Source organism: Diceros bicornis, chromosome 21 (assembly GCF_020826845.1).
Source record: "Diceros bicornis minor isolate mBicDic1 chromosome 21, mDicBic1.mat.cur, whole genome shotgun sequence".
Taxonomy (NCBI): Eukaryota; Metazoa; Chordata; class Mammalia; order Perissodactyla; family Rhinocerotidae; genus Diceros; species Diceros bicornis.
Window position 1 is genome coordinate 44,350,986 of NC_080760.1, and position 15,922 is coordinate 44,366,907.

General features: G+C 35.4%; 1 protein-coding gene across 8 annotated transcripts in view; it reads right to left on the reverse strand.

Annotated features, from left to right (window-relative positions):
* Positions 1 to 15,922, reverse strand: part of CYRIB (CYFIP related Rac1 interactor B) — a 144,894-nt gene that overhangs the window by 13,792 nt on the left and 115,180 nt on the right. For all 8 annotated transcript variants that reach the window (XM_058564935.1, XM_058564938.1, XM_058564941.1 and 5 more), the window contains 2 exons: positions 10,196 to 10,317; positions 5,386 to 5,491 (listed from right to left, as the gene is read on the reverse strand). In XM_058564935.1, the coding sequence (XP_058420918.1) occupies positions 5,386 to 5,491; positions 10,196 to 10,317 (228 nt within the window). The remainder of the gene's footprint in view (positions 1 to 5,385; positions 5,492 to 10,195; positions 10,318 to 15,922) is intronic.

The following is a 15,922-nucleotide window of genomic DNA, read 5'->3' on the forward strand; positions in this document are numbered from 1 at the left end:
ACAGAATAAAAACCTTAAAGAGATTAATTCAATTTTATAATTCTGTAAACTCAAATTCAAAACAATGCAGAAAGTGAATCTGAATTAAATACTAGGATTAAAGGGCAAATTTTATATTACTTTCACCATTCTACACAGTGATTTTTTGAAATAGCAATTGTTACCTAGAGCTGAGTAACTTCAAAATGGCATTGTGTCCACAGTGAAATCTGCACGTGGCTATGAATGAATTACCAACTTATACTTTGAATATGCTGTTTATTTATAAACATAAACTGCTTTCTTTCAGCTACTAAAGGAAACAAAATATTTGCTTTAATAATTAGCTTCCCGAGTGTGTCAAGAGCTTGGCATCTCAGGACCATAATACAGACATTCTAACTCATTACGTAAATAAAATGGTCCCATTGAAACAAGTGTTACTTTTGGAATGCCAGACTAATAAATATTGTGTTTAAAAATGAAAATACTAATATTTCACTTCAAAAAAATCATAGAAGTCAAACTAATTCAGATACAGATTACAGAATCAGAAAAAAATGCTAGATTCTATTCAGATAAAACAAGACCTTACGGAGTTAGATGGTGATCTGACATTAATGAATAAATGTCAGATTAATAAACAAATGTTAATGATAATAAATTTATGTCAGATCATCAACCTTTAACTTAAAAAAACACCAGCTCTACTACTTATGAAGACCTAATTACGAACAACACCCATACTATGCACTTAACCTCGTCTCTCATTTAACTTTCACCATTAACTATGACATGGCATTACAGATGGCTAAACTGAATTTCAAAGAGGTTAGACCCCCAAGGAAATGGCTAGTAAATGCTAGGTGTTTCTGACTGGACAGCCCTATTTTTTCCACCATAATAAACTGTTTCTCATATACAGCAACATTCTACCTAGCCTTCTGTAACCTTCTAAAATAGTAATCTACTGATTACGACCAATAGTCAGTAATTCTTATGTGTCTATCATGTGCCAGGCACTGAGCTAGACACTTTACAGACATTATTTGTAATCCACACAATAACTCCAAATGATAGCTATTATCTTCTTTTTATAGGAAGTCAGAAAATGTCCTGACTGTCTACTATGGCCCAGGCACTGGGGAAACAGAGATGAAGACAGACATGCCCTATGCCCACATGGGGCCTAATGATTCAGAGAGAGGAAAGAAAATTATTACAGTTGTGACATGTGTTAAGCAGGGAAAGTACACAATACAATGGAAAGGTATAAAAATGAGGCCTTACCCACTTGAAGGCTCAGGAAAAGACCTCCCTGAATAAGTGACATCCGGGCTGAGAGCGGAGTGCACTAAGGATGAGCAAGAGTTTGCAAACAGACAGGGCAGGGAGCCAGATCCTGAGCGGAGCAGAGCATGACATAGAAGAACTGCAAGAAGACCAACATAAGAGGAAGAGAGAGGGCAAACAGGAGAGCAACCTAAGACTAACACACATGCATGTAATTTGTGTGCCACATCAAGCCCCCTGGCCTTGTCATCCTATGTCCCTGGAGAAACTATTTAAGCACTATATTGATATCATCAAATTGGCATTTAAAAACTCCACTTCATCTGCAGTGTAGAAAATGGATTGTAGGAGTACGATGGATTATTGAGGTGCAAGAGTGGATGTGAAGAAGATCAATTAAGAGGAAAAACATTTTTTGGCTATTTTGAAAAATAATTCGCTTCTCCCAATATTCATTCCATGTGTCAGTGTTAATGTAAGTGGAAAGCAAAGTTTGAGAAGTATGAGAACAGGAAAAACCATTTTAAAGAAAACCCAAAAGACCAATACTGTTAGAGGCTGTTAAAAAAAAACAGAAATTTGCATTTCCTCGGTTTTATCAATCTCAGGGTTAATTTCAGCATTCACAGTGCTCTACCACTTTGGGGAATGGAAGACCCTCCTCCAAGGGGTGGAGTCAGCTCTCTTGGCTGAGTTGGGATGGCCAGTGACCGTAGCTGGAGAACTTCTGTCCATGAGTGGCTGAAACCCTCAATGGCAGATCTATTAAAGGGAAACTCAAGATGATAACGCTGCTTATTTGCCTTGGAAGCAGCTAGATCAGCTTCTTAGCTTGGGGACCTCTGCTGATACAAGACAGCCTACTAGCCTACAATGCCGTGTCAAGAGAGGATTCAAAGACAGAGGATCCCAGAAAGTGGCCCAGGTCTCTGGCTGAGTTGGAAAAAAAGGGTGGTCAAAGAAGAGATGGCGTAGAGATTGATCTCTCTGATGAAGCTCCTAAAACAAAATCATGTGGTTATGGTCCTTAGAAAAGGTAGATGACAAAGAGGAAATTAATGGGCTGCTAAGCCCTAAATTCTGGAAGAAATTAGCTGGTAGAGCAGTGCAGACACCAAAATTATATAAGAAGGTTGCAAAGAAGAGAACAACTGGGAGAAATAACAAAGACAGATTAGGCCACAGTGCAGAACAAGAAGAGGAAACAACTGGATGAGTAGGAAGAGAAGGCCTCTGCAGAAAGTTCCCCTTTAGAGACAAGAGCCATTTATTCTCATCAACTGCCATCCATTTACTATCAAAGACCAGTCCTTGACTCCTCAGAAAAGAATCCAAAGGTTGTGTACTGGGGGGGGATTTAAAACAGCCAAGAGACATGACCACAATTATCGTGGGCACTTTGGGAGCTTCTGAGTAGATTTTGATAAATTCAGTTCAGTGAAAAGGAGTCAACATATTGGATAGACTCACTCATTATGACCCCTGGAGGTGGTCCCTACAGCAAGTTCCTGGAACAGGAAGAAGACTGAGGAGACACAAAGCAGTTTGTTTACTGTCTATCAGACAACCTTCCCTCAGGCAGTTACCTCAACTGGAAAGGCCTCAGACTGAAACAAGCAAGTACAGGATGTTTTCCAGGCCAGCAAGTTTAAACCCTGTTGGCAAAGAAGCTCAGTATCTTCCAAATTAGGCAAGTGATCCCTTCCCCATTCCTCTATAAATATGCCAACTGGCAAGGGATCAGGATCCCTCTTCTGGAGCACACCCCATGATATATCTGTAGTGCTCAGGCCAATCAACAATCTCCTTGGCACTGCGAGCCTGTGAAGGACCATGTGCATCATGACAGCTGTGTGGTATCCATGGTGCTTAACCTCATCTGTGGCTCAGCAGTGAGGTAGGAAGAGAAGAGACAAGAGAGGTTTAGCGGTCTATACAGCAGAGGGCTCAACAGACTGGAGGTCCAGATAGGATACTGAAGCTCAGAGAATTTAAGTGATGTGACCAAGACCACAGAACTAATAAGTGGCATACACCAGAATTCAAACATAGGCCATTATGCCTCCAAAGCCTAAAATCCATAATTATTGCTTCTCCTAAACACCCAACACATATTTGATATATCAGCTGTGTGTATTCATTAATCCATCACTCACTCACTCATTCATTCAACAAACATTGAGTTCCTATCATTTGCAAACAAGAGTATGCATCCTGTCAGCAAGGAAACTGGAAACATTATTGACCAGGTTATTGGCCAAGTAATGAGGAGTAAACCATCAGATCTTAAATTTGTACTTTGCTCATAAATTTACAGAAGCCCCTAAACTACAACAACAAAGGTTCAAGGCTCCCACATGACAGCATGAAAATTGCTATTTCACTATTACCTGTGTTACTATACCCCTCTGCTGAAATGGAACACAGCACCCACGATGGAACACACACCACTAGCCTGATTTAATTCCAACAGTTAAAATAGAAGAAAACATGTAAAGCCTGACTGGTTTGGCCTATTTTACAATTTTTTGTACCGGCAAATGCTAAGAGACCAAGATAAGCTTGAGTAGGAACTGAGCACCACCTAAAGCAATTTAACTTCAAAGGCAGCTAGGAATTAGCAACAAAAGAGAAACTCTAAATAAGTGGGAGTCAAGATAATTAAGACTAAAAGACCTAGGCTCTCTGAGGTTACAAAGCTACAGACTACAGAGAAACTTGATTGAAAGGCTAGTGTGAAAGAACTGATTGTCATGCTTGGAAAAATAACTTAAAATTCTTATTTCTAGTAAGAAAAGGATAATTTACACAAACACTTCTATCTCAACTATTATTTGTCTTTACATTTAACAGTCCGTACGGCATCTAAGAAAAAATCGCCATTCTTACTTTTTTTAAAACATAGGCACTTTTAAAAAAAATAGAACTTGAATTTTAAAACAGCCACACAAATGGCCAAATAGCTAATATAAAGGTATAAGGAGGGCAAGATATAAAAAACTAGGACATGACAGGGACCTACTGCCAACTAGAAAGCACATGACCTAACAAACACAGGGATGGTTTGCCACTTAGCTTTGGCCAAATGAGATGCAGATCAATTGATCAATCGTTGCCTAAGCTACTAGTCTTCCCAAAGCAACTGGAGACTTAAAAAAAACAACAGAACACAAAACCCAAATAATTCCCGATTTTTAAACCTGGTAACCAATTACGAATTTTAAAAGACTGTGTGGGCCAAACAAATCACATTTCAGGTCTATATTTAGCTTATGAGCCCCGGTTGACTTCTATCTTATAGTCTGGTTTTCTTATCAAATTGTATTACTCATTTAGAATATGTAACATGTTCGTACGATTCAAAAACCAAAACTATGTAAAAACATGTGTCAAGAACTTAAAACTAAATGTTTCAGATTTCTGACATACGCATATACCGCTCCTCCACTAAGCCCACAACTTCACCAAGTAAAGCCCTTCCAATTTACATCTTTCAAATTACATGAGCAGCTAAACCTTACCTGCTCTGCCTTCTTCCTTCTCCAAGAAAGGGAACTCCAACTTTGCTTACTCAACTTAGTGAAGGCACAATTCTCATCTTTGAATAAGTTTTCCCATGCAAGGGAAAAAGCAAATGGTCTTGAATTCTTTTTGCTTTAATAACTCCTTAGATAATTTTGGGTATATCATTAGCTTCCTATTTCTCATCCTATACAGTTTTAGATACATGAACTGATCATAATCAGCAATGATTTTAAGAACACAAAGATCTAAATAACCCAGGAGCCTGAGGATTAGTTCCCACATATGGGAAAGAATTTGCTGTATAGCTGGAGAGAAATTCTACCAAGTGGTTTCTCATAATAGGACCCTTTAGGTTGCAGAGATTTCCTTGTGCAAGTCATAATTTGTCGAGGAAAACGTCTAAGTGAATTAAAGACCTGGGTTGATAGAGATGATAAGAAGATCACGCTGTAATCTTATAGTCTAACAAGCTTGCTCTACCTATGTAATATACAAATTGAGCAATGTGAATATAAAATACTCTCAATAACATCTAGCATCAATAAATGTGTTTTTCACTAGGGAAGTAATATAAAACTTTCAACTTACCTAACCTCTGAGAAAATTCATAAAATTTCTTTAATTTGCCTACTAGTGGAACAACTGCACCCCATGCCTTCTCTTGCAACTTCTCATCTGCTGGATGCTGGATTGCCTTCAAAATCCAAGGAATAAAATAGTTAGAGTTTTAAAAATCACACCAGTGTTATTTTTACATTTAAAAAAAAAAGGTTCTAGCAAACATAGGAAACCCCGGTATAATCTACAAAATAAATAATAATGGACCCAGGAATGCTGAGAGTGGGCCTTCTCAACTCCATGGATACTTTAAACCTATTATAATACACTCTTAGTCACCCTGCAATGGATATGGATATAATGGAATAAAAAACAACACAATCTATGTTTGTTAAATATATTATGCTTTGATACCTTTTAGAGTCACAAAAAAGAAACCACTTTATATTGTTTCCCATATCACAGACAGGCTTTCTTAGTTCTTTGTCTAAGAATTATTTTAGTGGAATAAAAGGAAACCAAAAAAGTAAATCAATAAATGAAATAAGATGCCAACTCTGGGAAGAGGCTACGAAACTTCCAATAATTCAAATTCCAGGGTCCAAACTAGCTTTACAAAACCTAACAAACACTTAAGAACCTAAATCAACCTAAAAAATGTGATTTAGAAGTTGTCAAAGATTCTTATTCCCTCTAACTAAACTCTTATTCTGAAATCCAGGTTTTCTCAGGCTTTCCTGAATAAGGTGGTGAAAAACTAGTTTCAAGTCTGAAAGGGGAGAAAATAAAACATAATCTAGAGACTCTAATATAAACAGGAATATGTCTCTTTCTTTGCCTAGTCTTTCAAACCATCAGGCAATCTTTTGCGAATATAGAAAGTTATTCCCCCAAAAATATATTTTCTTGCTTTCATCTTCCTTTTGCTTATAGATGCTTTTCTTAATCTTTTATGGAACTTAATGCTTTTTTCAACAACCTGGTTTGCTTTCTCTAACATCTTCAAACAAGCTAAACACACCATCTGAAAGTTGCAACTCATAACCAAGGCAGGGAGCCTGCTTATAAACATTATTAGGAGGTACCTACATGTTTAGATATTCCCAAGGCACTAGTACTCTGACTCCATCCACATAAAACCAAAAAAAAAAAGAAAAAAGCAAAATAAAATTGAAACCAGAGAGAATTAGAGGATGCTCTGAATAAATAAGCAACAAACTAAATAAATCGGCTATACACTGTTTAAGCAATTTGTTTTATAAGCTTGCTACTGTAATCAAATTTTGACTTTTTATATAAAAAATTTTTAAATGATGCTTAAACACAAGAGGAGTCTGAAGTAAATCTCATTTATGTGACTGATTGGAAATATTTTAAATTGTTATAGAAATTTGACACTACATGTAATAATCCTTATTTCACATTATACTAATATGAATATTTCAAAGGGACTGTTACATTATCCTGCTGTATATAAAAAAATCCTTTTAGCCTCAAGCCCAAATTCAGTAATGTTTTATATCAAGTAGTAAAAATCTGTTTATTTATTATTTAGGAAATAAGCAAACAGATAAAATTTTTGAATTTATTTTCTTCTCTTGAGAAGCCTATTCAACTTTTCTTGCAAGGATCTAAAAATGATTTTCTAAATATCTACTCAATCGCATAATACCAAAACGATCTAGCAAATGTCACCCATTTTCATAACTTAGTAGAGTTAACTATTTCCCTGGCCCTGTATTGCCTGGATTTAGAACTGAAGACACTGGCTGCTCCTTTAAGACAACATTTTATGGTTCTCCTTTTAATTCTGTTTCCTTCTCCTTTCACATCAGTTTCATTGCTGTTAAACAATGTTTTTGGCACCGCATCCACTACAGACAACATGCAAAGGGCACTTAGTAAATGTCAATGATAAGGTTGTCGTGGAGCAGGTATTCTAACTCTCATTTTCAACAATGCTACAACTGATATGGATGTATCAAAACATTAGTGGAAAGTTTTTATTTCACTCTCTAGTGGTTTATCCTAGAGAATAAGCTTTATTTATTTAATAGATTCTATCTTAAATTTCATTCTATCTTAGAGTCATGTTTAATAAAATGCTATTTAAACAAAATATATATAATTCCACATCATTAGCATAGCAATAATGGTAAACTCGCAGTCTATGTTCTATGTGTCAGGCATTGTGCTGTGCTGTTTACATGGATTATCTAACTTTATCCTCAAAACAACTCTACGAATTACTTCCACATTTTTGCTACCATGAATAAGGCAGCCATGAAAGTTTTTACATTTATCTCCCTCTTGAATGGTAGTCTTTTGGAGAGCATTTTCTAAAGTCGTAAGTATCTGGTGCAAGAGCAGAAATCATTTGGGCTGGCCCGGTAGCGTAGCGGTTAAGTTCGTGCACTCCGCTTTGGCAGCCTGGGGTTTGGTCACAGGGTTAAGAGCTCCTGGTTTCACAGCCCCAGATGCCCTCTTTGAAATGACCTATATATAAACTTTTCTATCATTTTATTCTCTTCTAGAAGATTACAACTGAATCTTAATATGCACTCAAATTAATATAAAGACTTTAGGGAAAACACTATTTTTATTATAGTGAGCCTTCCCACACAGAAGCAGAGTAACCCTTCCACCACTTGGGAAGTTTTTAAAAAATCCTAATAGTTCTACTTAAAAAAAAAAAATCAGGGGGCCGGCCCGGTGGCGCAAGCGGTTAAGTGCGCGCGCTCCGCTGCGGCGGCCCGGGGTTCCGTGGTTCGGATCCCGGGCGCGCACCGACGCACTGCTTGGTAGGCCATGCTGTGGCGGCGTCCCATATAAAGTGGAGGAAGATAGGCACCGATGTTAGCCCAGGGCCGTCTTCCTCAGCAAAGAAGGAGGAGGATTGGTGGATGTTAGCTCAGGGCTGATCTCCTCACAAAAAAAAAAAAAAAAAAAAAAAAAAATCAAATGGGTAATGGTCTTTGTCTCTATAATGAATGAGATATTTTTTCTTTATTGTTTACGGGAGACAACTATAAACAGTTGATAAGAATTCAATTATAAAACAAACTTTAACAAGTTTAATGATATAACACTGACGAAAATTAAAAATAATTTGTAGCACTAATAATTAACATGAGACACTATGAAACATTTTTTAGAACAACTTGTGAATTGGTGTGACCTATAGGGAAAGAATAATTTATCAATTAGTAAATTAAGATCCTGCTTAATCATTTAAATCTTCAATTTCCATAGGTGTTTGACTTTTCAAAGTACGTTTAAATGTTTAGAGAACTTGAATTTTACAGAAATGGTTACATGCCTTCTATACTGAAATCTTAAGGTTGTGTTTAAGGTAATGATATCGGCACAATTAGTGTAAAGCTCTTATTTCTTCAATAGCTACTAACTGCTAGTAAGCCCTGCACTAGGTGCGGATGAGACAAAAATTAGTAAGAAACCAGGTTTACCCTCCTCGAGCTGGAGGTACAGTGGTGGAGAGAGAAACGTCAAATACCAAAGGCTTAAAAAAAAAGTAATGGTTCCCATAAAAGAAACGTGTGTAAAGTGCTAGGGCAAAAGAGGAAGGGAGAAGCAGGGGTTTTTTGGGATTTGCAGGAAGGACAGGAATTGAACAGGAAAAGAAAAAAGGAAGGGCATATTCCAGACAAAAACAAAGGCAAGGAAGAGTACATGTGCAAGACATTTGGGGAACAAGCAATCCAGTGCAGGTGAGGTGAAAAATAGAATTCACATTATCTATAATTTCCCTCAGTTAATGGATCACCAACTGCTGATCTAAACTAGAAACCATGGCATCATTTAACCTCCCCTTCCCCTTTATATTAAATATCCAGTCAATCACCAAAACCTGTGGCCCCTTAGTCCAAAACATTTCTCGAATCATCATCTTCTGGTGTCTGCACTTAATTCTGCCTTCCCCAGGACTCCAAATATCATTAGAGAAATTGAGCTGGATATGGATTGTAAATCCAATAGACTGATCCTTGATAATCTCTGTACTATTAGTTATAGAGAAGAATAATAGAAGCAGAAGTTGGGGGGAAAATGAAGAAACAAAGTGTAGGCTATGCCTTGAAGAAGTGTGGTAATAAGAAAGAGCGAAGGTTCCAAGGCTAGGGAGTTTCCCTGGGTAGTACAGAACACCTGAGTACGTGTACATACCGAAGGGAAGAAGTCAATAAAAGAAAAAAGATAGAAGATGTAATTAAGAGAAGGGATAATTAGAAGAGTAAAGTTTCAGCATAGGAGGGAGAACAAAGGTAGAGAAGTCAGTCTTGGTAAGAAGTAGGGACATAGCTTCTTCCGAAAAAAGAGATATATGGAAACTTGCATAAGTTCAGAGGTTAGGAAGAAGAAAGTTGAGGGAGACCACACCAAACATCTGCTCTGTGTTGTAAAGTCATCAGACAGAGTTAGAGGAGTCCAGACCACAAGGATGATTTCAGCTTCCTCCTAGGAAGCTTAGGAGGAACGGAAAAAACAGAGTGGCAGAACAAAAAGCCACAGAGTTATGTTCTCTCCTCCCCTCCAAAAAAAAAGTATAAAACAGTCCCCCATGGATACTATAAATTTCAGGTGTGAGAACAACCAAAACAATAAACAAAATTTTCGTTAATATACATAAATTACATATTTATAGAACACTGTTTTCCTTTTACCCTTATATCACTGCAACCACTTTTGAAATAATGCAAGTGATCTTCCTTTAAATATAATACTTAATACGCAACAGAGAGTTCTCAAGTATAGGCAACAACAGAGATGAAAAAGAAGAGGGACACACTGATTTTTAGTTTATTGGAAAATGTTTATGCTTTACCTCTCGTATTTCATGGCCAGCTCCTCTATATGACTGCAAGTCCTCCAAGATGCCTTCTGCATCTTTTAATACTACATTCACCTGATTATAAATTTCCTTCTCAGACTCTGTAGGCTGGGCATCTAAATAGCAGGAAAGCACAAGAAAATTCACAGTCACATGATTTTTTTTTTACTACATGTATAACTCTAAGCAATTAACAATCCAAATACCTAAAGATGACTAACATTTTCTTCAATGTTAACTTTGCACTTCTTAGAAACGACTGATAACTTTTCCACAGTTCTACATTTGATTAACTAGCCTCAAGTTTATAAATATCACAAAGAAGTAAGGAAAGAACAAACATTACTATTTATTTTAGTTACAAATCATGACGGTATATTAAATGAACTTGAGGATTATAACTCAAAATTTACACTGTGATCGTGTTAATCACCTTTTCTGCTATATTCATCACTATCGTAATGACTGCAAATGCTTGAGTAATGATCTATTTTAAAGCAACAGAAACGAAAGGCCGACTAATATATCTTGCTCCTCTATGGTTTAAGGCAGAAACTACTTTATTTTCCCATAAAGTTCACTTTTAATGACTGAGTTTTGACATAAATAATTAAGAAATGTTTTAATAAAAGAATAGTGTTCAAATGCTCCCTTTACTAGGGACCACTTTAAATCCTGTACTAATGAACTTCTTTGCTGCTGAACACAAGGGCAAGATTCCCATGCAGAGGAGTTCAATTATGAAACTGCTCCAGAATTACTAGGCTGCTGAAAATTGGACACTTTAAGCTACAATGCTATCACTGAAATTTTGAAATACTAAAGCAAAAATTGAGTTCCTATATACTTGGGATTGAGTGAAAGAAAAATGAAGGAAGAATTGTAGTTATAAAAAGCATAATCAGGAACACAAACATATGGGCATTTCCACCACCTGTGGTGTTAGCCACAAAACACAGGTTAATGGATGACTAAATCTGGATTTCTCTCTGCTAGACTCCACGTAACAGAAATCCTGTTTTTAATTACTTCGTCATTTGCTTCTCTAAGGATAAATCTTTTTTATTTAACACATTTGATTATTTTTTGGAGGGGGGAATGGGCACTCCGTGAGGAAACTGAGTTTTTCATAAATCTTTCCAACTACACCACATTCAGTATCACAGATAAGGCATAAAGCACTTAAAATGATAAACATTATGATTACCATAATGTTTTAGAGAGAAATTACACTGGCAGAACACCTCCATGCTGAAATTTCTTCTTATGGGGCTAGGGGAGGCAGACCAAATTTATAAACTGAATTAAGAACACTTCTTCGTTTACCAATCATATAAAACTAGTATCTAGATATTTCTGCATGCTCTTCACCTCCCCACAAATACACAATGATCTATATATTCCTTTCCTTAGAAAATGTAAAGAAACTTAGTTCACACATGAAACCAGAAGTTTAACTGTAACTTTATTTGTGCTTGGGGCATGTCATAATTCAATTCCACCTATTAACCTGCCAACTAGTCAAAAATATACCACATATTTCAACAATTACAGTACCAAATTTTAAATTCAAAATACTTAAAACTGGACTACAGCAACAATAATAACATTCACATGCAAAGCCAACTTAAGACTTTGTGTTCTCATATCTGTTCCCTTATTTTTCAAATTTCCTTTCAGAAATCATATGTTTTCTTTTTTAATGAAAATACTATGACAAAATAATTACACAAGAGGAGCCAACTGAAAAATTAAAACGACTGTGTCCAAAGCCATAAAGGTATTACTAGGAGCAAATACTGATAGAGTAGCTAAATGATTCTTTAAAAATCAGAGTTTGTCATTTAGCAGTAATATTTTTTCACATTTAGCCAGACCATATTCTCCAAAGTAATAGTTAGACACACACTCTAAAAAGTACACCTCATAACTTTTATACTTACACTAGATGCAGTAGAGAAAAATACATTTTACATGCAATAACAGCAGTTTTATAATTTTTCTTATGGAATTGTGAAACTACAGACATAACATCAATAGTAGACATATCATAGTTTGAATTCATGAAGTGGGAATTCATGACAAGGGACAATTTTTTGACTATTAAATATCAAAAGATATTTGTGAAGTTTAAAAATACTAAACTACGTATTTTTGGTGTGGTGACTAGTTGCTAACAAAAAAATGCGACACTGAGACTTACATACAAAAGAAACATTATCAGGCTGATTTAGATAGACCTTGGAAGTGGTTAATAATTATTAAAGGTTTAATAAGTACCAAGAAATTTAAAATGAAGGAGAATATTACAGGTTCCCCTAAGGGTGAAAAAAAATACCCAGCACCACACTGATTAAACATTTTTTAGACTGTCACAGAAAAGTCACATTTATAATTTTGAAAGCTGCTGAAGACTGCTGTAGAAATGAAGACAAACAGAAAATAGCAGACAGGTAAGCACTACTTTACTGATAGCAAGTCATGCAAAAGGGTGAAATACCAGGGAGGGGAAAAGGCTATATAAAGTAAAGCATTTTTTCAAAAAATGGTATCATATAATGCAACCAAGACTTGTCACTTTGATTTTTCAGAGCAAAGAATGAAAAATTTTATTCCTTGAAGAAAAATGTACCACTTAGCCAGCTACTAAAAGGACATTCATTTGATTGCAGAATAATGTATCTACTACTGAGAGTAGTATGACTGATTACTCATCAAGCTTAGTTTAAAAAGCTGTTCAAGGGAAATTAAAGCACGTTTCAGTTGCTCTTATTGTTTGAAGGTAAAATTCAATATCTTAATAACTTCACGTTAGCTTCCTATGGAAGAGTCACTGAAAATAACTGCTAAAATTGAAGTTGCTATGGTACAAAAGGAGGCAAAGATCAGCTATAAAGGAAAAAAATAAAAAGTCACATAAAAATTATAATTGTGAAAAGGGTTTTTTCTGCTTTAATCTTGCATTCATTTATTCAGTAAATGTTTACAATCTATCTCCATAAGTCTCATTGAGGCAGGGACCTCAACATATAGCACAAACCACTGTACTATAAACTCAGTACCTAGTAGATTTTCTATAATAAATATTTGTTGAATGAATGAGAAGGTACAGAGATATAAATATGCCTCCAGCATGAGTTAAAGGAGGCTATTATGCATTTTTATCTCTGAACAAATACAACCCTATATCATTTTAGGAAAATAAATATAAAAAAATGCCTCCAGAATAAAGATATTTGAAAGTACAGGGCAAAAACAATAAAAAATATGCAAGAGGTAAAATGGAAAAATAAAGTTAGACTAAAGGGGTGGGTATCAATATTTTTAAAGATGGGGGAAACAGGTAACATAAAAGACACAAGAATTAGAGGAAATGGATGACTAAATGGAAAGGCACTATAACAAAGAATTAGAGAAAGTAAGATTCTATTCTCATTTACAAATGACCACCTATACTTACTCTCCTATTTTGGTCTACTTGGAGATAAGCAAATCAAGGTTAACTAACAAATACTCGACTTCTATCACTTACAAAGCACTATGTTAAGGCTGGGAAGGGGCGTGAAAATAAATACAAGTCCCTCTTCTCCCAAGAACCACAATTTAGTGAACTAATAGATGTAGCAGTTACTCAGGCTAAAGATTAGTCATCAGGAAGAGCCATAAATTAATAATGTCATAAAATAATTCCAAGAACTAGAAGATGCTATACAGGCCCCAATTCAGTGCTTTTTATATGATGTCATCAGCATAACTGCTGCCAAATTTTATTGAGTAATTCTGGTCTTATATTTTAACTGAACCGTTATTCTTAATTAAATACAGTTTTATCATATAGGTATAATTGGTTTTAAAAGACCCTCTTTCTAGTACCTCAAGAGTAGATAACAATATGTTTCATTGAACTCAGAATGTCATTTCATGCCCTGAGCCTTTGTACATGTTGTTCCTTCTTTCTACAATGTCCTTCACTAAATTAGCCTGAACCATTCTAACAGACCCTCCACAACCCAACTCAAATAGCATCAGAAAGTCTTCCACGATGCCCAATCTACTCACTACTAGGTAAAGTTAATCTCTTCCTGATTTACACCTCGAATGTAAATTATGTAAAGGAAATTATTAGTTTGCATTTCTGTCTATCCTACTAGATTGAGAACTCCCCAAAGGCAGTGGTTGTATCTTAGTTATCTTTGCATCCCCAGCTCCCACTGGCTGGCATCCAGGAGGCAAGCCATTAATGTATGTTGAACTGAAGTGAAAAACAGTATGTGTGTGTGCACGTGCATAAATTAAGGGAGTAATGACTTACTTTAGATATAATCTTCATTTTGTAAACTACAGGATTCCATTAAATTATGTTTTAAATGTACTAGGACAGTTAATTTGTATATACCTTAATGCAAAATGCCAGTATATCTATCCGTATGAAATTATTTCTATAGATGCCCAACCACAGAGACACAATGAGCTAGATTTAACCAATTAGAATGATGGAAACAGTAAAACTAAATTACTCTTGTAACCTGAATATTACTGTTCATCTAAACAATGAAGCACTAAATACTCTATTTAATAAAAGAATGTGACTTTATTCTCAGTAATCATAAGGAACTGGCAGATCAACTGTGTTGGCAATTTTGAGTCTGGTATAAAACAGTTTAAGAGAGGACCCATCAGATGGGCTAAAGTCACTATAGTAGCCTGACGATAAGGTAACCTTTTACAAATACATATTTCCAAAAAGAAGACAAATATGCAAATATCCAGATGAGAGTTAAAATTGATTAAGAGAACTCTAATGTTAGACTCAAAAGAAAACACTTAAAAATCTAAGTAAGAAATAACTATGGGCAAACTCTGGCCCACTATACAGTATGTTTTCACTAACTTTCATTTACAGTATGCCAGTAAGTGTCAAACCAAAAGTTCTACATTAAGAAGTTAACACTTTATGTGTACTTCTTCATTATGGTTATTGTCATTGTTGTTAGCAATTTTAACCTTTTCCTGCCACTAAATTAGCTATTTAAATTTTAAGGATAATGATCCAAATCTCCACAGACTGGAAAACCAAGAGCAAATACTATTTTAAATACTACAGTAAATTCAGGCTTCTCACTTGACCACAACATAATGCTAGGCTTGTAAAAAGATCAAGTGCCAAGTCTTGAACAAGATCTTGACTGTATCAAAGCCAAGATTCTGCAACTGAAAGGAATTTGAGACAAAGAATAAAAAGGAGACAGAATAGCAGAAAAATATACAAGACCAAGATTGAAACAGACGCAAATAAAGTACAGCTCTAATGTAAGTTGCCTCATCTGAAAGGATAATCTTCAAGTCAGCAATCTGCTCAACATCCCCAAGCTGATTAAAATTCATGCTAAACATGCACTTAAAATAGCATTGTTAAATTGTTGAGAAGGGTCAAGAAAACGAATATTCATTTAATAATATTTTCCCCTAAAAACCCAACAATTTAATATGGTCCTGATATTGACATTACTACTCTTTGCTAGCCTACACACAGTACCCAAACTGTAACAGAACACTTATAGAAATGTAATAAAAGTAGAAAAATATCAGAGACCACAAATTATTCCATAAAATGGAGATAAGCTATAAATTGATGTGTTCAGATAACTGTCCTGGTTTAAAGAAAAAATACATAAATTATTCATAAAATAGAATGAATTATATAATATCACATACACTAAA